General features: G+C 40.8%; 2 protein-coding genes across 15 annotated transcripts in view; both read right to left on the bottom strand.

Annotated features, from left to right (window-relative positions):
* Positions 1–253, bottom strand: part of PITPNM2 (phosphatidylinositol transfer protein membrane associated 2) — a 123,614-nt gene extending 123,361 nt beyond the window's left edge. For 2 of the 6 annotated variants that reach the window (XM_015643801.3, XM_015643803.3), the window contains exon 1: positions 89–253. The gene's annotated coding sequence lies outside the window, so the exon portion shown is untranslated. The remainder of the gene's footprint in view (positions 1–88) is intronic. The other 4 variants (XM_015643804.3, XM_015643806.3, XM_015643807.3 and 1 more) reach the window with 3 other exon arrangements.
* A 2,385-nt stretch (positions 254–2,638) lies between these two features.
* MPHOSPH9 (M-phase phosphoprotein 9) lies at positions 2,639–26,244 on the bottom strand. Of its 9 annotated transcripts, none has more exons than XR_001524287.3 (24): positions 26,038–26,244; positions 23,513–23,645; positions 23,120–23,270; positions 21,843–21,932; positions 18,485–18,966; positions 18,133–18,256; positions 17,401–17,491; positions 16,135–16,241; positions 15,594–15,719; positions 14,371–14,807; positions 13,612–13,770; positions 12,595–12,682; positions 11,551–11,766; positions 10,681–10,728; positions 10,252–10,316; positions 9,720–9,821; positions 8,060–8,197; positions 7,734–7,909; positions 6,856–7,020; positions 6,419–6,535; positions 5,998–6,101; positions 4,973–5,178; positions 4,540–4,608; positions 2,639–3,643 (listed from the first exon to the last, which is right to left on the bottom strand). XR_001524287.3 is itself a non-coding variant. In XM_033518277.1 (24 exons), exons 2-24 carry the CDS (start codon positions 23,617–23,619, stop codon positions 3,542–3,544), a joined length of 3,471 nt encoding a protein of 1,156 aa, XP_033374168.1. In that variant the 5' UTR covers positions 23,620–23,645; positions 26,038–26,233; the 3' UTR covers positions 2,639–3,541. The 9 variants fall into 9 exon arrangements, 8 of the variants coding, with proteins under 8 accessions (XP_033374168.1, XP_015499594.1, XP_015499599.1 ...); XM_033518277.1 differs by having other exon boundaries at positions 6,419–6,539; positions 23,120–23,267; positions 26,038–26,233; XM_015644108.2 differs by having other exon boundaries at positions 6,419–6,539; positions 26,038–26,232.
* Between the last annotated feature and the right edge of the window lie 74 nt (positions 26,245–26,318).

Below are 26,318 nucleotides of genomic sequence, written 5' to 3'. Positions count from 1 at the left end.
CGGCACGGCCGGGCCAGCCCGGGAGCCGCCAGGTGTTGGTGCTCTCCCCGCCGCCCCCCGCCCGCCCTCAGCGCCCCCCGGCACGCACCGGCTGCTCTCGGCCGCGGCTCCCACTGCTGCTGCTGCTGGTGCTGCTGCTGCCGATGCCGCCGCGGCTCGGCGGCTGCCGTTGCTTACCGGTCGCTGCCTACCGGCATGCCCGCGCACCGCTGGCATAATCCCCGGCGCGGGCGGGCCGGGCGCGGGCAGCTCCTCGCCCGCCGGCGCTGCCGCGGCGCGGGGACGGCGGAGGCGGGGGGAGGCGAGGCGAGGCGGGCGGGCCGCCGCAGCTGAGGGGGAGGAGGGAACGGGGAAGGCGAAGAGCCCCTCACCGGCACTGCCCCTGCCCTACTGTGGCACGGCGGCCGCGCAGATTTATCCGCCCGCCGAGCCGAGCCGAGCCCCGCGCACCGGCAGCACCGGGAGCCGCCACTTCCTTCCCCGCTCCGCTCCGCGCCCCCTCAGCGGGCGGGGCGAGTGCGCCCCCTGCCGGCCGCGGCGGGAAGCGCGGGAAAGCGGGGCCGCCTCGCCGGGCGGGGAAGGTGCGGAGAAAGAGCGGGGAAAGAGCGGAGAAATAGTGGAGAAAGAGCGGAGAAAAAGCGGAGAAAAGAGCTGGGTACCCCGGGATGGTCCTGCCTTCCTCCGCTCGCCGCCCCCGCTGGCTCGTTGGCCGCTCGCTGCCGGTACCGGTGGAAGGTAACGGCGCTCACCGAGCCCCAGCCCGCGCTCTGCCCTCACCTGCCCCCAGAGCTGCGCTGGAGACTCCTCGAACTTTACTCTGCAAAGCTTAGTGAAGGGGAAAAAAAAAAAATCTCAAAAAGCTCAGCGATCGTTTGTTTAATTCAGAAACCTCAGAAAAAGGCCCTGCGATGAAATTTACAGTGGCCTTTTAAACCTCCGTTAATTTCCTGCGGTTGTTTTTCATTCGGGATGCATCATCCCAGTGCTTCTTCCCTCTCTGCAAAGGCAAAATACTCGCAGTTTATTTTATAACTGCTCCCTGCATTGCCACACTAAATTGTAGTCCAGATACAGCTTTGTGTGAGGCAGATTATGCCTAAACCTTCAATGCTACAACTTTTAAAATTTGCTTTCTAGAGATTTTATTTTATTATCAAACAGAAATTTTATTTTCCCCAAGTTTGAAATTTCAGAGCTGGAGGAGTTGAAAATGTTTATTATCATAGAGAAAACTATGCATGGGAGTGTCTTGCAAGGGCAGACTGAGGCAGAGGAGAGCCTGGGGCTCCAGGCAGGACCTCGTAGATCTGGAAAGGCGATAAATGCCAACATAGCTGGGAGGTGTCAGGTGAGAACACAAGAGGAAGATGACTAAAGTCCTCCTCAGAGGAAACAAAAGCTTCTCTGGTTATCTGGCAATCCTTATGTATCCTCCAAGAGAGAACAAGGCAATTTTCTCGTGTGGAGGGGGAAGTCAAAAGGGGATTAAAAACAGAAGGACAACGTCCAGCAAAGGGCAGGGCCAGCACAGTCCTGGTTCCCACAGTAAATGTTCCCTGTGTCCCAGTTTTTGGTGCTTCGGCTCTGATTTTCAGGAGCGCTGAGCATTCAGGCCTCCCACTGATTTAATCTGGAACTGCAGAGCCTCTGCCCCTCTGATGAATCAGGCCAAAGGCACCGCACGGAACAGGTCACACAGACATTTGAGAAGAGTGGCCTAGAAGTTTACTAAAAGCAACACTTTTTTTTTCCCCCCCTTCAGTGTTATAATAGAACAGAAATAGCCTAAAGAGCTCCAACAGATGGAGGAGGACTTTTGATTAAAAAAATAAATTCTGACTCACAATTCAGTTTTCTGGATGTAATAGAAAAGAGTCCATGAATATGAATAGTGCTGGAGAGAATGGAGTGGAGATGAAGGGAGGTTACAAGGAGAGGCAGTGAAAGAGCTGAGCTGATTTACCTACTTGCCTCTCATGTCTGTCAGGAAAATTCTTTGGTTTTGCTGTAGCACTGATGAAAGGAAACAAGACCATTACTGGACTCGTGAAAATCCCGCTGGCTGACTGATATTTCTGAAGAAAGCTTTAGAATTGTACCTGTTTATAACAAAATAGTGGGAAAACTGCAGCTGAATAGAGCTAAGCAGGGAAGTAAAGATTCTTTTTTCCCCCTTCTAAGTAAAAATTACCAGTGAGAACGTGGAATGCCAGCAGAATTTTACATCTCTTTGTGGAGACTGGAAATAGATTGGAGCAAGTCCTCTCCAAGCATTCAGACACAATTTCTGCATTTTAGAGTAAAGGGAAAAATGAGAAACTCCCATCCTTGACTTCTCCCTGCTCTGATCTTGCACTGAAGTATCCACAGGGCAGAAGGGGTTGCAAAAATCTGCAGAATTTTTGAAAACACCATTCATGGATTGGACAGTTCTTCATCAAATCTTAAACCACAGCACTCTAATTTTAGAATCAGACCTTCTCAAGCTTCCTTTATGACAGCTATTCTGGCCCTATAATCACATCATTGGTGGCTAAACATCTTGAACAAGGACAGAATTTGAAACACACAATATGATTAAAACCTACATTATGGCTGATGTAATATCCCAGAGCCTATTACTGTACTTGGGCAGGAGGAAAGAATCTAATTAAACATTTATTTAATATTAAAATACAAACCAAAATATCAATGTTGGACAGTAATGCAACAATATATCAACTGGCAAATACGTATTTTTTTCACCAAGAAAAATTGGTTTATGCTCACAAATACAAATGAAATGTACACAAACAGAACACTGGCACAAAAAACCCAGTCTGGCACATGGAACCAGTGACTTCAGGTAAGGAATTCCAGTCCTGGAGTGTCAGCTGGAGTTGAGTTGTTCACTGGGAGACAGGAGGCTGCTGCCAGGTGAATCCTGGTACTCACAGTATCAAAACACCCCTCACTGTCACTGCTGGGAGACATCAGATAAATCAGAGAAGGATTTGCCTGCCCCAGCCAGCCACAGTGCAAGTATTGCTCACAGTTCTGTCACAATGAGAAATATCCATGTTAAAGGTTTAAATTAAAAGGATTTACCACAGAACAGCGGTTCTCTTTAATACAGGTAACTCATGTTGCTTTTTGTATTAAAGTTCAAAATCTCCTCTTGGCTAATATTTACATCACACCATAAATATTTATAAAATGGTGGAGGAAAACCAAGTGCAAAAGGGTAACACTACCATTTTTTTCTGAAAACAAGCTGCCTTTTAGTTTCTTATTATAAATTGAATATCACTATTTAAAAATAATTAATATTTCTAAAAATATTACAATACAGGATAAACATTGATTTCCCAGGTGTAACAAAAATACATTTAAAATAGAGGTGGCTGTTTGAAGTACAAAATATTGCTGTTTGTAAAGGGTAACATGGTTGCAAAACTACTTTTCAGGGTTTATAAAAATACAAAACAATTTGCATTTACTGAGTGCATCATTATATATTAGTGCAAAAAAAAAAAGTATATTTGCAGTCAAGAGAGAACTGTCAAAGATTCGCAGAGGTTCTTAAAACATGAAATCTTTTCAGAGTCATTCGTATTAACCCCAAATCTCTATTAATTCTTTCCAAACGATCTTCCAGGGCTTCCTAAAAGGAAGAGTTAAAAGAAAGAACAAAAAGCATTAATAATACATCATAAAATCCAATGATCCTCCTAAAATTAGGAAAATGCTATAATTCCCATATTCCTGCTATCCTTTTTGAGGCCTAAGGAGCATTGTTATCACCCAAAACCAGAGGCAGACCTACAAACTTGTCATGTTAGTTTTATGTATTTGGTGGCTTTTTTAACAGGTGTCTTACAAAACTCCACAAGAGAAACCTGACAAGAATTAGGACAGGCTGATAATTAGGGAGGCACATTTAGGAAACTGCTGATCACTGTAGTGAGTGGCAGTATTGATTTCCTGGAATGCACTTTTAATTTCAAATTGATAAATTGGTAACACAGCCTGGGATTACAATTTAGGAAATGCTGGTTGAAGGCTTTGCAGAGACCTCTAAAAGACAACTTTGAGACTTGTTTTTATTAAAAGTCTGCAGAGTTTTCCACAGAAAGCACTTCCCTGTATTCCACCTAAACCAGTCATTTTCACCTTCTTACCTTCTTCTTTGTACTTTCAAGGAGACAAAACCCAACCAAACAAAAACTAAACTTTGCAATTTCTCCTACAGCACAACATCCCCTCTGCAGCTTCAGGGCTCTATTTCATAGTCACTGCATTTTGTTAATGCATTGCCTTTATCTCCCTTTCAGTGTTAGCACAAGAAGAGATAATTCTTGCAGTGATTTGGCAAAATGCATACTATGTACAAAAAACAGAAGATACTAAACAATATAAAAGCACAACATAAAAACAAAACAAAAATATAAAAATTACCACAGTAATCACACTTACTACCCAGAGGATCTTTCCTCTACATTATGTATTCTCAACTGTGGAAGAACAAAAGAGAACAGTAATAGAGAGAAGCTTTTTCACCTGATTTAGTCTCGCTTGCAAGGTCATTCTTCCACCAGAACAAGGGATTCGGCTCAGTGCAGCCTCAATCTAATAAGAGAAAACACTTCAGCTGTAAATTAGTTTCAAGAGCCAGTAAGAGCCTTCCTAACTCCTCTTACAGAAAGAGAGGTGAGGTGTATGGATTACAGACACATGTAGAGTTTTGTTCTTTAACACCACAATACTGTGCCAACTCCCACCCACACTGTGTTTGCTACAGTGACTCTCCTTTAATGAATTTAGGGACAGGGAAGGACTGCAAGTAGAGCAGGGAAGGATAATGGCACATTCCTGACGTGACACTGAAGTCGTGGATGAATTTCAGCCATGCATTCCATGGATAAATGGCTCCATCCCTCACCTCTCACACAATTACAATTTGTCACAACTTGAAAACAAAAATAATCTTTGCCTGTTGCTTTTCGTGAGTCAGCTCATCAAAAAGCCTCTCTGTTTCAGCCAGAGTTGTAATCCTTGCTGAGTACTTGAAGTCTTCCTCACAAGGTGATTGTGCTGCCTCGTATCTCTGGCTCCTCTCCTCCCAAGCTGCCGCTTTCTTCATTCCATTACTGACAGATTCAGTGCAGGAGCTGTGTCTGACACCTGAATGCTGCCTTCCTATCAACAGAACAGGGGTCTTTTTATTTGTTGTGTAATTATCTGGGAAATTGTTACACAGGACAGAAAAAGAAACTAATGACAGCACAAGCAGTGTGGTTTTGGCAGTGCATGAACTGAGGAGAGGGACAAGCACAGCCTCAGTCACTTGCCTTGAACAGCTTCCCAAAGGAATGCAGAACATTTGTAGGGTCATCTTTCAAGTGATCTTTGAAACACAGCATATTTTTTTGGTTAAAAACCAGATTCCTGTGTTGTACTAATTAGGAATTACTTTTACTGGTACATTTCTAAGTATCACCAAGCTGACTGGTTGTCATGCAAACACCAGTCTAAATCAGAGCATGGACAAAAACAAAAAGCAGAACATTGTGACAAGGATTACAGGAGTGAGAAAAGATCAATCATTTCAAAAAATCTGAAACAACTGGTTTTATTAGTTACTCTTTGCTGTCCATAATGCAATGTTTAGCAATAGAATTTTATTAGTATGACTCAGTGTCTACATCTTAATGTAGACCCCGCTAAGATATGCATTGGATAATTGAGTTAAGCACAGGGAAATGTATTGCCCTTCTTTCTCAATTTAATTATTTTTCTTGTTCCACTTTGCTTGTGCACACACACATATACATAAAAATAAAATATTGTATGAATATGATTTCTCTGTCTACAGGAATATGGCAAGATGTAGAGGATTTGTAAAAGCTGGACTTCACACAGTAAAGAGTCAGCTTTCTAGTTAAGCACCTACTACCACTGTGGAAAGATTTGTGGTATAAAAATAAAGAACAATTTCCCTCCACTTTGACAGATTACCTTCTAGATCCTCTAGTGAGTGAAACTGGAGCCTTTTCCTTGGATTATTGTGCTGTAAAGTAGAAGTAGCACCAGTTTCCAGGTCATCTAGAAGTATATCAAATCTACAGAGCAGGAAGCACACAGCAATTACTTGTCAGCAGTCATGTATCAAGCAATACATTATTTTCTACTTTTTCACCTTTTGGTTGAATAAGCAATTTTTTTTTTAAGAAGAAGACAGCAAGTGTTCTAATCCTGTTCAATCATTCTAGATTTTCCTTCCCAGATTTTAAAAAGCATAACTTAGCTTCATATTCAGAAATCTTAACAATGATTTTCAAGGACATTTAATGAACAAGAAACAGCAGCATTAAACCAGGATAAATATCCTGCTGCTCTAAAAACAATCAGAACACAACTGTATTCACCAGACTCGTACCTTGTCACTGTGTTTTCATTTCTGCTGAGCAAATGGCTAAATCCAGGAGAGAAGTTTTCTTTTGGAGATCGTTTTGGGCTGTATGTCACAGACACTGGTGCCAACATTATCTCTCTTCTTGCTGCAAAAGACAAAGTATGTTTATCTACCTCAAACTCCCCAGTGCAGTACCTCCCACTCATGTGCTTACAGCTTAAAAGAATGCTCTTCAAAGCTGTCTACATGTTTATCTAAATTAGATGAGAAGTGCATCACAACATGGAAAAAGGAAAATAAACTTAGAACTCTCACATATTCTGTGATTACAGACATTTTTTTTTCAGACTGTCAGAACAACACAGAAATCCTGTCCCTATTTTTCCATCTTCTAGAGCAGTCTCTCATGATTTGATTCTACTTTTTGAGTAACACAAAGCAAAGCTGAGAAAAGCACTGACTGGGTGTGCTGGATTTCCTGTTTGCAGGAGGAAGGGATGATGATCTCTGGCCAGAGGGGGAGCTGAAGCGTTTGGGTCTGTGCTGGTCCTTCCCTTTCTCTGGAGATCGGTTTGTAACCAAAGAAGTTTCAACAAACCCAACAGTCTGACGTCGAGCTGATGGTTCTAATGAAAAGAAAAATGTTGTTATATTAATCAATATTTTTCAACACATGAACTCAAAAATACTCCCCTGAACTGAGCTTTTTCTCCCTCACATCAACATATTTGTGCTGTTTTGCTCAAGTCTCTCTTCCTACTCATGGAACAGAGTTTAAGTCATTAAAAAGGATCTTTGCAGTGTGTGAGGAAGAAATGATGCTGAGTAACACTGTTTAATAGAGAAACAGTGGAAATCAGGACAAAAGCATCTCTTGGGAAAGGCTGAGGGATCTGCCTGAGGCCCAGAATATAAGCTTTTAAGAAAGACTCAGTGTTTTCTCTAAAGCAGCGTTGTTACAACAGCTCAGGGCAGTCCCACTTCCTCAATTCCATTCCCATATAACACCATGGAAACTAAAATGGATGTACAGCAGCCAGAGCTTTGTTAGGACTCCATTAACTGTTTATAAATACTGAGATATTCTTAGAAAAGGGGACATTAGTCTTCAGCTCGAGACCTCACAACAACCTCTGCATTCCCCCTATTCTAAACAAATCACTCAGATATCTAACTTTGAATTTTCTTAGGAGAACCCCACAAGTTTGTATGCTAAAACCATTTTTATCCCATCACTGAAGCCTGGTGGATTTGAATGCTGAGAATACCAAAGCCAAAAGACATGCAAACAAAGAAAAGCCAGTAAAGACACGTTCAGGAATATAAAAATAAGAGTTACTAGCTGGTGCGTCTTCTTTTTCTGTCTGTGTGCCCCAATCTTTAAATATTTTTCCTTCTTCAAGTTCTTTAAAGGCTTTTATAATTGGTGCTTCTGACATCTCATTTTCTTTCTTTTCTATTGTGTTTGTTGAAGAATCTTCCTGTGAGGAGTCTTTCTCAGGAGGAGAATGGTGCCTTAAAGAATGTGAGGTGGTGGAAGTTAAAAAAGAAGATCAAGTTTTTTATCTTATTTCATATACCCAAACATGAACAGAATAAAAAAAAAAAGCATGGAGAAATTTAGCTCAGATTTTAGTTTAGTTCAGATTTCAGAAACCAACTCACCTAGAAGGAATATAGGTTTCTTCCAGCCTGTTATCTTTGGGTCTTTCCTGGTTCTCCAAAGGCTGCCCAGTAAAGATGGAATATTCAGCTCCTGGTATCAACCACTTTCGCCTGCTGACATCAGGAGTTCCTAACTTGCTGTGGGAATAAAAAGCTTCAAAATTATGAAAGGCTTTTGAGTTTGGAGGTTTTTTGTTTGTTTCTGTTTTGTTTTTTTAATAAGAAGAACTTGTGATTTATTCCAGTAAACAGAGACAAATATACAATAAATTTGTAAATACTGTGGAAAAAATATCTGCTTTTTAAAACGTGCTTGCAAAGTAAAAATAGAATATTTGGGGGGAAAAATATCATATGTTAAGGTTTCAGTCTAAATTACACAATATGCTCAGAATGCAGAGCTCCACAAAGATCTTCCTGTAATTTAATACTGCTTGCTCAGACCCAGGTTTGGGTTGCATGTAGATCTCATCTAATTAAATGAAAACATTTGGTGATTACTGCAGTAGTTCAGAGCATCTGATCCCAGCTTTCCTTTGGACAACAATTATTAGAGAAATGAACAAAAAACAAGAAAAGCCAGTATTGATGACCCAAGAGTGATAAATATCAACTAGTAAGCATCAATTAGTATATCATTATTTTCAGATATCGACAGAAAAATGCGATTTCTATAGCAGGAAAGCAGATAATTAGGAAAAAAGGGTCTTGTTTACCCAAGCTATGAACTATAGGCACCATTCTGTAAATCTATCCTGCTGGGCATTCAATTGGAATGAGGCTTTCCTTGAGCCTCTGGGATCAGTTAGGGACAGATTAACTTCTAAATCCATCTTGGCTCTTACATCCCCCCTTCCCTGATGAATATGGCCTGCCATGTCCAGGCCTTCTTTTTTCTGTTCATTGTTGAGGGGTCTGGTTCATAAATATTAAAAGAGCTCTAAACAGAAATCTGTCCCTTTAATATATTAATAAATAAATTATTTCTGTCTTTGTAATTATCAGAATTCAAATCTCCCCAAGATATTCCTGTTCAATACATCCAAATGGACATCCCCAAATCATATTAGTTGTCATTTTGGGATCCACAGCATCAGTGCTGAAATGGGAGAGACCAACAGGCCATAACTGAGTAATAAAAACCAGAGGGGGACAAAGCTTTTCAGGCCTTTAAAACATAAAAAAATTCTCAGACAAAGAAAACCAACTTGATATTCAACTTGAATATCTTTAACATAAATTCCCAATTCAAACCAGAGTGTTCATTCTAACTGAACTTCCACTCTACTCTCTGCACAAACTACATTTAGAACCATACTAAGCAAGAATCAGCTTTTTAAACCAACTGCACACAAAGAAAACCTCCAATGTCTAACTGGACTATCCCAAGATCTTTGTGGAGTATGGGAATTCAGCTGAGCATTGAAACCTAGCAAACACTCACTTGGGAAGAGCAGGGACAGTTTGCCAAGTCAGAGATACATTAGCCAGAGTATTTATTTGGGTTTAATAATTTCTTGGCACATCCAATTTCAGGATGACGTCACATGTGTTTAATCCAGTTCAGCCCATGGACTGACCTCATCTTGATCCATTTTTAGCCAAAACATGTTAAAAGCTATTCCAAAACACATTGTTTTCATGTTTGAATGTTACTTACTTGGCACAAGAGGTTCTTAAATGGTTTTCACTTATATGGCGAAGTTTTAGTGCATTTTCATGTTCCACCTGCTTGAGCTGAGCTTCAAGTTTTAAAATTGTCCTGAAAAAGATGCATTATGAGATGACTTAAATGGCATAAAAGAAACATCACATTTCTTAAGAGTTTTGCTCATTTTTATTCAAATATTCTGGATGAAGGAGGAGAACAAGAGCAACTGCTGCATTTCTGTCTCCATGCATCTCTATCTAAATATGGATATAAATATGTATTTGAATTTGAAGTTAAATAAATCAGCTAATCTGGCCAGAAAGACAGGACCAGGCAACACTGCTGTGGAAGCAGAGGAAATAGAAAAAAAAATGCATATCCTAAATTAATGAGATTTTCAGTTTGTAACAGAAGCAACATTAAATGCTTCATAAAACATAATTAAACTTGAAAGATCTACAGCCCTCACACTCTGGGAGTAGATGTTTAGGCCACAGTTTGTATTTCATATTGCTAAAACAATATTAAGTTTCACAGTTACCTTTTCAAATCAGAAATCTCTGTGTTTGCATCAAGCAATTTGTTTTCAGTTGTATTTAATGTATCCTACAAGGGCACAAAGAAAAATGTAAAAAGCTCAGAAACTACAGAAGTGCATTAAATAAAAACCAAGTAACCCCACATCAGTCTTGAAAACAATACATCAATTACACCTTCCTATTTCAAAGGATCCATTAAATTTCTTCAGCTTTGGATTTGCAGTATTTTTGCTGTCTATGACTGGAAAATAACAGATTCCAGTTTCCTTCCTTTTCCCCCCAGGACTCTGAAGAAGGAATTTATCAGTAAAGATAAATATGGATCTTTCTGTTTGAGCTTTTTCAAATATTTCAGTTAATTCAGCTAATCCCATTGAATGTTATCACAAAGTTTGCAAGTTTGGGTTTTTAATTATCCACTGTGTGCTTACCTTTACTCTTTCATGTTCTTTTCCAAGGGACTCGTATTCTCCTAAAAGCTAAAGCAAAACAAAAGAACACCAACCCACAGTGAGACCACAGTCAATTAACAGTTTTGTTGGCTGCTGTAAAATCATCTCAACAGCTTGGCTAACACATGCAGAAGCACTACAGGGGATACAAAATGTACTTTAATAGTATTTGTTAAGTTCTTCTTATCATATTCTAATTGGAACAAAAAGTTATAGACAGGACAAGAGGAGACAGAGCTACTTATAGAATGTATTTCTAATTTTCAAATTATGTGTCTCTAAAGAAACTGAATGAATGAACCAGTAAAATTCCTCAGTGTCACTTTAAAAGTGACTTTGCCTTTTGAAATTTCAATTGTAAAAAGAAGTTAAAGTATGAAGTAGCTTTTCCAGCCAATATCTATTCTGCCAGTCCATTTAAACATTCCATAAAGCTCTTCCTGAAGAATCAGAGGAACAAGTCATTTGATTCAGTCTAAAATCATACACAATGAACAGTTTGAGCAAGTTGGGATGAGGTATGAAAAGTTTAGTCCATCTCCAACAAGCTTAAGAGAGGAAAAATTACTTTCTAAAATAATTTCACATAATATCTTCAATTTAGAGTAGTAAAATTCCTGAGACAGACTCCTGCAAGAGTTACCACATCAAGCAAACTCTTGCTACCTTAAATAATTGCTTTTAAATATCTTTTAAGTCCACAGTGGCCCCCAACACCAAGCCTTGTAAGGAGTCAGCTGAGGAATTTCTGTTTTCTTGTTGTGCCTTAAGACTTTTCCAGTTGTAAACTCAGAGTATTTTTCACACCTGGGACTTGCTGTCAACACCGTCGTCCATTTTTTTACTCACATTTTGAAACATTTTGTTCTCTTCCTGGAGCCTTGTGTTTTTATTGTCAGATAACTTGTAAGCCTTCTCAAAAGCCTCCTCCAGCTCCCTGAGCCTCGATTTCAGGCGGCTGATGGTGTTGTCCTTCTCCTTGTGGCTTGTGCGCATTTCCTCCAGCCGCTCCTGCAGGACTTTGGAATTGTCACTGATGGCATAGAAACGGTCTCTCCAATCTGCCTGGAGGACAGAAAACATTCTTTTGAATGATTAAAACATTTTTATTCCCTGGCAGATGATTCATTTCAGTTCAAAGAATTAGCTTAAATTCACCTGCACAGAAAATGAGGGTACACCTGCACGTGAACTAAATAAGATTTTTGCTGATTTCTTTGACTTGGAAAGAATGAAAATAAAGATTAAAGCCACCAAAAACATATTTAGTTTATAGGATTTTAAATATCTAGAGGTGAGGCCTCCAATCCATCTGATTGACTTACTTCCCAGCACAGAAAAATGTCAAAAGAAGGTGGAATTAGTCTCTGCAGGTGTCTAACTCTGATGACAAAATGTTCAACTTCCATGACAGAGTGTCCTGGTTTTTGATTAACAATTGCAGCTGTGCATTAATTTATGCACAAGCAAACAGATCTGGCTTAGCTATAAAAACTGCAAATATACTTAGAGTATTTTTGCCCCAGCATAAGTGAGATTTCTTTTATTGCAGCTCTAATAAGAAAGTAATTAAAACAAAATAAAGAAATTTTTTAAAAAATTAAAGAGAAACGTGAAAATCACACCCCAGTATTTCACTCTTAGAACTTTGTTTGATCCCTGCTAACCTGGAAAAAAGTTCATGAGCAAAAGTGATGATGATTCAAGTAGGGAATCCTAAGAAACTCAGATAGGAAAGTCCCTGTGTAACATGTGGGCTGATATTATATATTAAGGGAAAGGTTAAAAATAAAAAGAGCTAAGTATGGAAATACTGATCAGCTTATTAACAAAAAAGTTCATTCTTTTACCCTTTTACTTAAAAAGCAACTTGATTTAAGAACACATACTTACCATTTGCTTTTCTAGCAGATTATTCTTATTTTCAAGGGCTTTTATGCGAGCACTTGCTTCATTCAGAGCTGCATCTAACTGGTCACACCTATTTAGAACACAGAGATTACACCAATCTCTTGAAATTTTCAAATAATAAATCTACATTTTATAGCCTTTTTTCCTCCCTCAAGCATCCCCATGAATTTTGGTGCCCAGCCTGTGACCTCCTCCCACATTTTTCAGCCCCTGCTGTGTCTCTGCTCAGAAGGGCTGTGGTGGCCTGGGGTGAGAAGGAAACTGGGGATACACAAATTTTGTGCAGTATTTCAGCTGTCTAAATTTGCAATATGAGTTTTAACTGGCAATAATTATACAGAAATCACATCAATATTCTCTGTCCAGCAAACACTCAAGCTGTAGATAATGGAATGCACAGCTGGGGCACACAGACTCCAGGGTAAAGTCACCACTGAACTCAGGACTGGTCCTGTGTCACCTGTGCTTGTGACATGGAAGGTACAGGAGGATGATGTTCACCAGCATGACAGGAGAGCACAATCTTCCAACACAGATCATTCCATCACAAACTGCTCAGTACCTCTGCCTGCCAGCCATTCCTGAGGAAAGCTTGCACTGGCTCCACAAAAAAAAGAGGTCAAAGAAGAACTGTGGTCCAAACACCACATTTACTGTCTGACAACAGTGAACTGATTTCACAGAACCATAGAACAGTTTGAAGTAGAAAGGACCTTAAAGCTCGTCCAGTTCCAACTCCTCTGCCACGAGCAGGGACATCTTCCACAAGATAAGGCAGCTCAGGGCCCTGTCCAAGCCCTTAAGCAGGGCACATCTTAGCAACTGCATTAAATAATGCAAAATTTATACTTAACAGGGAAATATTAGTATCATAGATGCATGAAATCTTCAGAACTGAAGAGGGACATAAACTGTTCGAGATATTCCAAACAAGGATACTCAGTCTTTAAAATATAAAGAGCACCATGCAAAGAGAAAGACAAGAAGGACAAACAGCACCTGTCAGCAAGGCTTTGATTGATTTTCTTCAGGTCCTCAGATGCAGCAGTTCTATGGCTTGACTCCAGCTGCTGTTTTAAGCTCTGTATCTCAGAGTCATAGTAAGCTCGTAGATCAGCGATGTGTCGAGCGTGTTTTTCCCTCAGGTTCTGCCTAATCCTATTTTCAGTACAAGAATTTTAACAAATTCCAGCTATCCACATGACCATGCACTGCTGGATTCATTTGCACATCATGAACTCAGCATATAAATGTCTCTTACAAAACTCTACTTGCATTCAAGCTAAAGCAAAGTTAAAGCTTTGTCATCTAAGGCAGAGAAGTCTTCACATTAATAGAGGTAGATATTATGATTATTATATACAAATAATATATACAAACACAATATAAAGCTTCACTTTTTTACAAGCCCTCATATATGGAATATATGCCCTGTCTGCCTGTCCATGTGCAAATCATCACAACTCCAACAGTGAATGGAGGATATTTCTTTCTCCTAAGCACAGTAAATTCTGTGCTTCTCCACATTTGATTCTAAAGAGGAAAATACAACCCCACCACCCCCCTCAAAACTTTGAAATTTTTTACCTAAATGAACTCCCTCACACAGCCTATGAGGGAAGGATGTATTTTTATTTTTATGCATAAAAAGACATGACCAGGAGAACTCACATATTTTGTTTGGTTTACTACTATTTTTTCATTCCAATTCATCAAAGTACCAAACTTTAGACTTTTAAAGAAGAAAAAATTACTTACTTTGACATTACCACAGGATCTTCAACAGCTGCCACTGAAAAGCTGTAATCTGGCAAACTGTTGTCAGCACACTGAGTAACAGAAGATGGAGTTAGAGTCAGTGTTTCTTCCTCCTCAGTGTTGACTGAATTATCATTGTCAGCATCCCTGTATGCCACTGGGAAGGGAGAGCTGGCCCTGTTTTCACTCTGGAATGGGTGATTTCTCCACAGGTCCAAGTGCACAGCTCTGCTGCTGGCAGGGTGTGCTGGAGAATCATCTAACTGAGATGAGGGACTTGTCTGTGAAAAAGAGTCTGTGTCACAATGACTTGGAAATTCGGGCTCTGCCATTGAGTCTGGAGAAAAGGGAGTAGAGTCCTCAGGAGTATTGAAAAAACAGCGTCCCTGGGTCTGCTGGCCTGGTTTCATATGCAGGGTTGGGTCCAATGTCAAGATCTAGGAAATTAGTTACAATGCTAAAAAAAATTGTGATTTAACTCCATTTACAAGAACAAATTTTATCTAAAGACATCAGTAAACCATATAACATACTGCAGATATTATATTGAATATGATTACAATCTTTTGGAAGTGACAAATGAAATTAAGGCAGCTGTAACACTGAAATGACAATGCACATTCCCATCGATTGTAACTTGAGTTTCTCAGTTTCCATTAATAAAGGACATATCCAAGATCTGTAGCCTCCTAGAAAACCTCTGAAATTTCAGTTATGCAACCTGAAGGACTGTTTGTGTGCCGAAACAAAAACTTTGCAGGGTTACAAAAGCACTTCATCAATTACCTAAACAACACAGTCACACAGCAGCCACCATTACTGGGTTATGTACAGAATTGAGAGATGTATAAAAAAATAGATAGGATAAAGAATCATTTCCACAACCTGTGCCTGTTCTGTTTCATGGGTGGGACGAACTTGTCTTGTGGGAAGCACTGGGAGAGCCCTGCCACTGCAGTTCCACGTGCAGCTCAGCAGCTGCAGCCTCAGCAGCAGCGGATCTGTCCCTGCAGCATCCTCAAGGTTGTGCAGCAGAGGTGCTTCTCTGCTCAGGCTGTTCTTAGAGGTTCCTTCAAGCTGGATCCTTTCCCAAGCTGCTTCATCCCACGGCTGCTCAAACTGCTGTTCCAGCATAACACTGGAGGTGGCAGCAGGGGCCAAGCCTTGTGAAACCAGCCCAACACACCCTCAACTGACAGGTGAAGTAAAGAAATTAATGTTACCTCTGGTGGGTGACTTGGCTGGGAAGAAGGCATAAAACTCTGGTCTGGCATCTGCTTGTTTTCCCTTTGTCTTTTATGATACATGTCCTTCAGTGATGATAACTTCCTTTCATCAGCAGAACACAACTTCAACAGGCAAAATTGCTACATTACTTTTTCTGAACACAATCCTCCACCCCCAACAGAGATAAGCAAGTTCTGGAGTGGGTTTAGCTAAAAAAGCAGCTCAGAACAGGCAGCTTTATTCAATGCACCCAGCTAAAAAAGGGTTTTTAACAAAACACATACACCTTTAACATATTACTAAGTCACTTCTCATCTCCTATATACAGCTTCTTTTGAATGACAAAAGGTCAGTAGATTCCTAGTGAGGTTAGTGGGGTACAGGAATAGTGAAGAGCCAGGGTATGAGAGACTGGGATAACAAAAGAGTTCTCTCACAGAGAATGTAACTTCTGGAGGGCTGGTTCTCTCCATCACAGGCAAACAGCAAAGACAAAAAGCAACTACCTGACAACTTTTAAACATGTACAAAGTTTACCTGAACTGGTGATACTTTTGTGGAGAAAACATCTGGTAACTCACTTCTGAAATTCTCTGGTAAAGTGTGATACATCTCCTTTTCATCTAACTTCCAGTATGAAAGTCCTGATAAGAAAAAACACCAAAAGAAAATTCAAATTACAGATGTCAAGCTCACAGCTATAGAACAGGAATCCAAAATCCATTAGTAAAATGTTATTTTGTCAGTAACAAGAATGCTGTATTAATTATTTGGAAGAATGTCATTAGGGCATTTGTTACCAGGCCAAGAGTTACCAAAATCTCAATGCAAGGCACAGGCAACATAATCAGTCTCACATCACACAGCACCAGCAACAAAAGCTATAAAGCAGTTAAAACATACAGATTTGGTGTTCAAGGAGCAAATCTTCATTTACCACAGTTCTATTTCTAATGATTCCAGTATAGCACTTAAATCTGGTACCACCCAAGGAATAATCCAGATATTTCAAACTCTCCAGTTTGTGCAGCATTCTGTAGCATGCAAAGACAAACTACCAGGACTAAGAGGGATGGCACAAGAGGAACAGACACAGCCTCAATCCCACTTCAATTTCTTAAATGTGTCCCTCCCTCAGTGGCTTGTGAAGAAGCAATAATTATACACAGTTTGAAGGGCTGCATCTCTGTGCCCCTGTTTGTTACTGAAATGAATCCACCCTGTTATGATCAAAATATGTGAATTAGTGGTCTAGCTTTGATAAAACAACCCAGAAACCAAAATCCCCAAACCCTCCAACAACCACCCCTCACATACACCCCCAAAACACAAAAAAAGCAACCCTCCCCCCAAAATTAAGAATCACCACGTTACACACCATTATTTTATTCTTGTCTATTCACACAATTAAATAATTGTGCCCTCAGCTTAAAAGAATTCTGCCTCTATTACCATGAACTCCTGTAATTACCACACCATTGATGCTAATATTTGATATCCTACCATGATATTAACAGTAATTCCATTATGAAACAGTTTTAAACACAAAGTTTGACTTAGAAATACTGAGAAATTTGGAAAAAAATCCCAACTGCTGCATGTCCTACATCTGCCAGCAGTGATACACAGGAGCTGCCATCAGTTTGAAAACAGGAGCAAGAAGCAGAATTAATGCTATAGCAAAGCTTGTCAGTGTTTAAATCCTCCTCACCTCCCTGAAGTTATTGGAGATGCATTCCAGTAAGAGTTTTAAAAATGAGAATTCAAAAGAAAGGGAATTGAAGTACAAGAAATTAACTATACCTGAAGCTTCTGATACTATGGAATTTGGACTTTCCTTGGGTTGATTGAGGTAAAAAGTGTATGGTGGCAAAGCAGCATCAGTAAGGTTTGTCTAAAATTCCAATGGAAAAACAAATTCAGAAGGAAAATCACAAGGCAAGGGAAAAAAAAAAAGGGTATAATGTTTAAAAATTGCATGTAAATGTTATTAGTCTTTTTAAACAAAGAGATCAAATACAATTATACAGCATGATCCAAACCTACAGAATTTATATTGAGGGTAATCATAGCCAAAAGTGGAACTAAGCTAAGCCACATAATTAAACTGATATTTCCTAAGACATGTGCATAAGTTTTTGTCCTGAGCAAAGTGGTTAATGCCTTAACACACAAAGAATCCTGTGTGCCAGAAGAGGCATCACCAGCTGACATCAAAGATCCTTCAAAAATTACAAGGCCTGAAGCCTCAGCTGAGAGTGTGGCCATTATCTCTACAAGGAGAGAACATGTGCCACTCAGGGAGGTGTTTAAACAAAAATTAGGTAATGAATAAAATAAGCCAAAATAGCTCTGTGCCTAAGTATGGAATGATCCAAGAAGTAAACTTTGCCCACATGAACTTTAAATAAGTGAATGGGAACTTAAATGCTTAAAATATGACAATACATGCTGAATGAGAACATGCTGCAACTCTGAAATAATACCAGTTACAAGAATAGCATTAGAAAAACAATGAAATAAAAAGAGACTTACATTCTCAAGTGGTAATCTCTTCACTCTCTCACTTTCTTGCATAGAGTTCACACATACTTCATCTGCAGTTACTCTTTTTGGTTGGGTTTGTTTCAACTTTTCTGCCCACGATGTTAAAGATTTACTAGATGGTAAGAAACACACATATACACCTTAAGGTATTTCCCCTAAATAAATCTGTAACAGCTAAACACTGGAGATGCAGACCTGCATCATTCAGAAACTTCAGGCTACATTAGAATATTTGTCTAATGAGCAGCAGAGGTTCCATTCAACTCAGACATACTCCCAGCTTTTACTGAATAAGGATTGTCTATAATAAATTAGTATCTTTGGAAAGTTTAACACTTACCTGGGTTTTTTCCCACTTTGATGATCTTCATCAGCTTTATGTTCAAAGCCAGTTGGAAAAACTAAAACATCACTCCTTCCCAATGAACGATTTTCCTCTGGCTCGTTTGCTAAAAGTTCTCTTTTATCTGGAATGCTGTCTGCATCCCTCTGCAGCCGTGCTCCGTGGGCAGTGTGCTCCGTGGTGCAGTCTGTGCCCCCGCTGGGCTGGGCAGGGCTCAGCTCGGAGGTGGAGAGGGAGCCGTAGCCGCTGTTCATCGAGGCCTCGCTGCCCGCACATTCCTGCTGCACCTCGGAGGCCTCGGGCTGGCTCTCCCCCTCGCTGGATCTCAGCTGGCTCACCAGGCTCTCCTGCTCCTCAAACGCCTCCGAGCGCATCCCCATGGGGAGGGAGGGAAAGGTGGCCGGGAGCTGGGTGGGCAGAGCCCGGCTCCAGGTGCTGCTCTGAAACCTCACCAGCTGCTTTATCTCATCCTGAATCAGCTGCACGGGGGGGAAAAGGCACAATCCCATCACACCCTGCCATAAATCACGCTCCTATTTTGATGCATCTTCGATTCATGTTATTAGTGGGAGATTTAGAGTATTTATTCCTTATAACTCCAAGTTTTCATGTGCAGACATCTCATGCATAAAGTAGATAAATACATACTGTGGCATAACAGTAAAATGTCCATGGGAACAATCCTTAATTCCATGCAGTGAATTACGAGTCGCAGTAGTCATTTATTCATGTAAAAAACATGCATGAATGTATTCACTAATTGCCCTCAAATACAGTTACCTACCAACCAGCTAAAGAAATACAAAGTATCCAGGTGTTTGGCTAAATTCAGGTCTGAAACACTTTTTCACTTGGATATATAATCTTTTTAAAGATTGCGAGGATGCTTTAATGGAAGTATTAACCATTACTCTATTATGAGAATAGGAATAATGTACCTCTGCAAGATTATTGCATAAAACTCAACTTTAAAAAACCCAATTTAGGTATTATGCTGTTAGGTCCATATGGTCCAAAGTTGTACCTTTTGTTTGTTTTGGTGTCTGATAGAATGGAGCAAACCCATAACTGGATCATTAGATTTAACAGGTCACTTACTCTTCAATCTACAATGTCTGACAAGACTTATTTCAGCATATTAGGAAATTCATTTTTTTAAGTTCTAAGGTTTACAGTTGTGCACTGGCAATCCTGAAACAGATCTGAGAAATAATTAATGCTTCTGCCAAGGGCTGTGAAGAGATTTCACGTTTGTGCCCATGGCCAGCAATTCTGCAGAGCTCAACTGAGAGCTCTGAAACTGCAGGAGCACACAACTCTTGCACATGACAAGACACAGCATAGAACTGTTTTCAAGAATATATTTCAAACTAATTCCCTCAGGAAAGAAAGAAGAAAAAAACTTGCAGTAATTTTAAGCACATGGAACTCATGTTTTTTCACTGAACTACAGTACATTACTCACATGTGAATAGTAACTGGAGAGCACAAATTGAACAAAAATGATTTATTCTCTCAAAGTAAGAAATAAAAAAAGAAGACTTAACTTCAGAGGAACCTACATGTAATTCTAGTCAGGATCAAGCCTCAAATTTTTTATTAACTTGCAATAGAACAAACAATTGAATTTCAGTTCAGCCTTTCTCTGCCAAAAATAACAAACAAAAAACTTGGGATGAAGTTTCCTTCCACTATTAAGTTTTGTGTTCTGCTAATGATTTCAATCATGATTGCAGCAATCTTTTGTATTTTAATTCTGTGATCCAGCTGTCAGGAAGGTAGGGAAGGGAGCACAGAAGGGAAAGAACAGAGCTGGAGTGGGGGAGAAAGAAGATCAGATTCACTGCTGACATTTAATCTTTGTCATTAATACCCTGTGCAGGAAAAGTGAAAGGCTCCTATTCCAATTAAACTGCATTTTCACTTCTTTGTGCATAGTCACAAATAACTGCAAGAGATGAAAAAAGTGGGGAAAAAAAGATGTGCTTTCTACAGTCTTGGGATTGTAATTTTGTTTTTAAAATCTCTTTGATAAAGAGATTTTAAAATGGGATGATCCATAGCTGGTGACAGCTTGTCCCTGGCACAGTTATCTTTTATTGTATAGATCACATAAGCCAAGGGCTGACCCCACTCATTCCAAAATGAACTCAAGGTCTTTTTACCCCTGTTCTCACATGGATGGAGATTTTTATAAGCACAGCTGGTCTTGAAACCCAGCATGGAGCAAACCTTAACTCAGAGTCATGTCAGCACTGATGCAGCACCTTGCTTTTCTACCACAAAAAGCAGATTATTTTTGTGGTTTTTTATTACTCTCACTAGAATGTGTTGAGTTGCTTGTGTTTTCACTAGGTGTAAGTTTGGAATAGCTCCATCTGTTTTATTTAATGCATTCACACAACTCAGTTACAGCTGTTGATTTTGTATTTAGTGTGGCAACCCCTGCAGTAAGTCCCTGCTGACACCACACCCTCAGCTCTTCCAGAGGTAGCCTTTCCTATTAAAAAAAATACAAAAACCATCCAAGCCAACACGATGGATTAGTAAAGACCATGATCAGCAACAAGTGAATCAAACCACTACAGAAAGAGGAAGGAAAAACAAGGGTAAGGAAACATGAAAATAACAAGATGGGAGGGAGGGGAGGAAGGTGGGGAGGTGAGGCAGGAGAAACAGGAGATAGGATAAAAGGACAGTACCTCTTGGTAATTCAGTTCAGGAACTGTTGATTACTACTAGTGTGGAGGGCATCAGGAAAGGGAAGGGAAAAACAGCAACCAAAATGATGAAGATATTAAGCATTATATATTTATAGTATTACTGTCTGTTATATATACATTTCTTCTGTTCTAATGGATAAACAGCAAAAATAAGAACCTTCACATGGGTTACTTTTCATTCTTAGAAAGGAAAACTGTTCAACTGAAGGTGAAATAGGTGTTCAGCTATTACAGTGATGATATTCCTGAGCTATATACACTCTGGATGAGGGGATGATAAGTTATATGACATTTTTTTAATGAAAATAAAGCTATATTGTCTCAAAATTAGAAATTATACATTCTAACAGTTAATAAAAACCTTGTAGCTACAGAATCCCTGTACATATGAGCAAATGTTAACCAAATGTTTGTGAAAACAAAATAAGTGAAAACAAATAATCCACAAATCACTCCTAAAATGGTTCCTAACTCTGTAAATTAGCTAAGGCTGTCTCAAATATTCATCCTTTTAACAGCACTCCAGTCATCCACTTCCATTAACTGCCTCTCTGCATTGTTTTGGAGGAGTTGGAGGGAGGGAAAAAAAAATCATTCAGCCTTATCTAGCTCCATGAACAGTCATTACTTACTTGGATTTGATGGTGGAACTGCTCTTGCTGGGCATTTATTTGTTCCTGGCATTGTTTTTCTACCAGTCTCAGTAGCTGTAGCCACCTTGCCTATTAAACCACAAAGTAAAACAATTAAAGCACAGAAATTTTGCACCTCTTACCTTTTTCTCTGGCTACAAATAGTTTTGCAATCCTATCCTTGGGTGCTGATATAACACAAAGTTGAGTAACAGCATTCAGCCCCCACCATGCCAATCAGTGGAAACTAAAAGTAGGAACAGCTGCCAGCAAAGAATAGTCAAGTTTTGGAAAGGTTGATTCCAGTTTCATTAATCATAGGCAATTCTAAAATTGAGAATTAAACACCCTTCTGTCCATCTACTTTAGTAGGAAACTCAACAATCTCAACAATCCAGCTAAAGGCCATGACACATTTAATTATGTCATGGAAACTAAGAGATAATTTTTTAAAAAATCAAATATACAGCATTCCTGAAACATGCCAAAATCTGATGTTTAAAAATTATTTTATGTTTATGGAGCCTAGTGCTTGAAGCACAGGACACGGGACACAGACATCAATATTCTGTTCCTGGAGGTGTTAAAGAGAACCCAAATTAAGCATCTGTCAACACACATTTGGATGGATCCCAGCCAGGAAGCTGAAAAATCTGCAAGAACAAGCCCATGGTGTGGAAAACCGATGTTCCTTCTGATGGCTACAAATAATGATAAAATTTAAAATACAAAAGGACAAAAAAATGTCCAAAAAAGTGTTTAGAATTAGTTAGTTGAAAACACATCATTATTTTTGCATTGGTTTAAATCTGGAAACAAACTACACATCTTTACAAATGGATTGTATAAATAAGTCAAGCAAAATAGAACCACTTTTAGAAAAAACACCTTCTAATTTCTAGGATCACTTCAGACCAGTTTGATGTGATACAGTTTTAATGGTTTAAATTTTTCAGTTCACAAAGTTGCTATCTTTATTGCAACTTGAGGAAAAAATGTTCAGATCCATATTATAAAACACCAAGACAGAAAGACAAATTACTGTAAATCACTAAGATAAAATTGCAGTAAAATCCAGCCAGGTGATTAGTTCATTTATTGCAAAAGGATATGTCCCATCATTAAGAATAAACACAGATCTTGCTGCTGAATTGTATCATTAGACTTGTCTTCCAAAATGCAAATATTATTAATATTTGTAATAAGCATTAATACATTAATAATAAGTATTAATACATTAATACCACTTTTTAAAAATAAACTTTAATATCAAGTACCTCACAGTTCCTCACAATTTCCGAGTCAGCATGGCCAATGTTCTGGATGTCTTGCATAAAGGAGGCAAGCAGCTCAACAGAACCAGGCTTTAATGAGGACCTGGTATTCCCTGAGTAACCAGAAACTCCATTGGGATTGGATGAAGGACTTCTAGTGAAACATGAGGAAAAACAGTTCAATTATTTATTGTGTCAGGTGTGCAACACAGTGGCCCAAACAATACACTGTATATGCCAGTCTGCCTGAAGAGAATTATACACTCAATTTACATTAGGGATCTCATCATGTTGAAATAAAATTTCACCTTAATACCAATATTATTGTGAAGGCATGCTAAGTAAGCAGAACCAAAATAATAGAAGTACTTGTTAGTGACTCCTTCAGCACATTACCTGTTAGAATTCAAGTTACAGCCAGAGCTGTGGGTGTTTCTGACATCAGAGTCTGCAGAGGATGAAGGGGTTTCTTGTACAGAATTCACCACATTGCTCTTTTCCATATCTTAGTCCCAAATATGACATTACCCTGAAAACAGAGAGAAATAAGCATCACTCTCTTTCTTTAAAGAAACATTTGACTTCATCATGTGAAGAAACAGAATTGGAACTGAAGTTGTGTCAGCCAAACCAGCTCAGAATGTGCAAATATTCCAAAACCAGGCTCCCTCCCTTCTCCTGAGCCACCCCTGCAAACAGGTGCTGCTCAGTCAGCCTCGTGCCTGCAGAGCCTCCCACAAGTCCAAGAGATTCCTAAAACATCCAGACTGGGCTGTAAAGGACATCTGAATGCAAAACATTCCAGGTAAAACCGTGTTGTTTGGGTCTGATGGGTTGTTTTCTTTTTAAATCTGGGGCTCCACACAACATGTGCAAGGTGTGAAATCTCCTATTATAGATGCATTTAGATGTGATTGAGGATCTGAACCTTCACTGGAAGAAACACACTCGCCAAAAATTATAAAACTGAGACCAACTGAGTTAGACTGGGGTCGACCAATTCTGCCATTTCCATGTGTAATATTTGGCTTGCTTCTTTCACAGATCACTTGTTTCATTGCTATTATGTAACATTAATTCAGAAAGCTTTGAAATTGCTTTGAGCTACATTTCTGACCAATTAATAAAACAACAAAAAAAGAGTCAAAAGGGAATCCCACAGTGGTTGGAAACAGCAGCTGGTTAACTGAAAACATCATAAATAAATAAATACACAATACTTGGGCCACAGTCTTATAGTACTCAAAGCAGACTGACTGGAAAGAGACTAAAATATTCTTCCAGTTTGCATTCTTTCACTAAGAAAACCCTTGAAATACATTAATTAATCAGTTCTTATGTAAGGTTTATTTCAGCATGTTCTACACCCTGGTGAATTCAGCCTGTGTTCTAACACCGAATAAAAACCTTATGATCATTCCATGGATGGAAAGCAAAAAGAGACATTAAGAAATATCATCTTAATAGTCTGATAATGCCAAGAATAAATTCCTGCTGCCTTAAAGAAGCACAGCACCTTCAAAGCATGGACCATTCCTTTTTACAGGGCTTACCAAGACATGCTGATGGGTTTTACAGATTCAAGTTTTCATTATTTGCAAGTTCTTGGAAATATATCTCTAACATTTTCAGAAATATAAAATATTTTCACCAGAAGGAAACTAATGGACATCTGCCCTATTTTCCCCTGTTTTACTGAAGCCTGCTTGGCTTTAGCAGAAATGGTTTTGGGTACTCACTCACTATCTCCTCTGGGTAGGGCTGAAAATGCTAGAATTGGAAGGAAGTTATCACAGACACACACATCCCTCTGGCAGAGCTTCTTGGGATAAAGAAAAGAAGAAAAACACGGCATTCTTCTTTTTCTAGAGCTCAGAAGCCTACAAAACTTGGAGGTTATCAGGCGCTAAGGTGACAGCTAAAGCTGAGGATGGGAATGTCACCAGAGCAGTGGATGGGGGCTGCACCAGTCACCCCCGAATCCCCAGGATGGAATCATGGGTGGCCTATCTCAGCAGCACAGCAAATGGGTGGGACTTAGCTGTGACACAGGCTCGTTTCATAACCCCATTAGAAGTCTGTTCTCGATAAAAAACATCTTCGTGAGCTGTAACTGTGCTGCGGGAGCGCTGTCATCCATCGATCCCACAGCACAGCCCGGTCCTTATACGGCCACGTAGCTGCAGAAAGGGGCACGGTTGGAAAAAAAACAAGCTGCGAGGTGTTTTTAACTCAGAAATAGCGGCGCTGATTTCGATGCGAACGCGGGCGCCAGTGCAAACACAGAGCCCGTGAGGTTCTGCATCGCTTCCTGAGCCAGACCCGATTCCTTCCGATCCCTCGCAGACAGGTGACAGGCCCTGGGCCCCCCCACCACCAGGCCCCCATCTCCCCACGGACCTTGAGGGACCCCCAAAAGGTACAGCGAATCCCGGCGCTGCAACGCCCCAGGCTGTCCTCAGGAGCCGCCCGGGCCCCACGGGCTCAGCCCCCGCAGGGACCCTTCTCGCCACGTCTGCGCCCTCGGGGCCGCCTCCCGTCGGTCTGTAACGCCCCCCCCGGCTCCGTGTGCGTCCCGCCCGCTTACAAGTGCGGCGCTGCCCGCGCTGTCCCCCAGGCCCCTCACAGGTCACCCCTCACTCGGCGCGGCCCCGTCCCTTCACCAGCGCCCCCCAGCGGCTCCGCCCCCCCCGCCCGCTCAGGCTAAGCCCCGCCCCCGGCCCTTCATTGGGCGGCCGCTCCTCGCGCTCGGCGATGTTGACAGCGCCGCCGCCTCCGATTGGCTGCAGCGCCCGCCACTCTGCGGGGAAAGGGGCGGCGCTCTGGGGGCAGCCTCGCGGCTCCGGCACCGGCTGCTGGGACCCGGCCAAGCGCAGCGGCGCTGCCCCCGCCGGCTCCCCGTGGGCCCGCTCGGTTCGTACCCGCATCGCTAGGAGCCCACGGCGCCCAACAGCCGCCTCCTCCCCCGGCCGTGAGGCGACGAACAGGCGCGGCCCTGCGCCGTCCACCCGGCGAGTGGCGAGCGAGAGTTTCGAACGTGGAGACGGGGATAGAGGGCGCTCCGCACCGAGCCCGGCCCCGTGATTGGCCGCCTCGAGCGCGCGCCAGCCCGCGCCTCCCGCGCTGATTCGCTGCGCGGCAAAGCCCGCGCGCCGCCGCCAGAGGATTGGCGCGCGCCGCCGCGCCGTCCACCGGAACAGCC

The sequence above is a fragment of the Parus major genome, chromosome 15 (assembly GCF_001522545.3).
Source record: "Parus major isolate Abel chromosome 15, Parus_major1.1, whole genome shotgun sequence".
Lineage (NCBI taxonomy): Eukaryota > Metazoa > Chordata > Aves > Passeriformes > Paridae > Parus > Parus major.
This window is presented reverse-complemented; position numbering and strand designations above follow the sequence as displayed.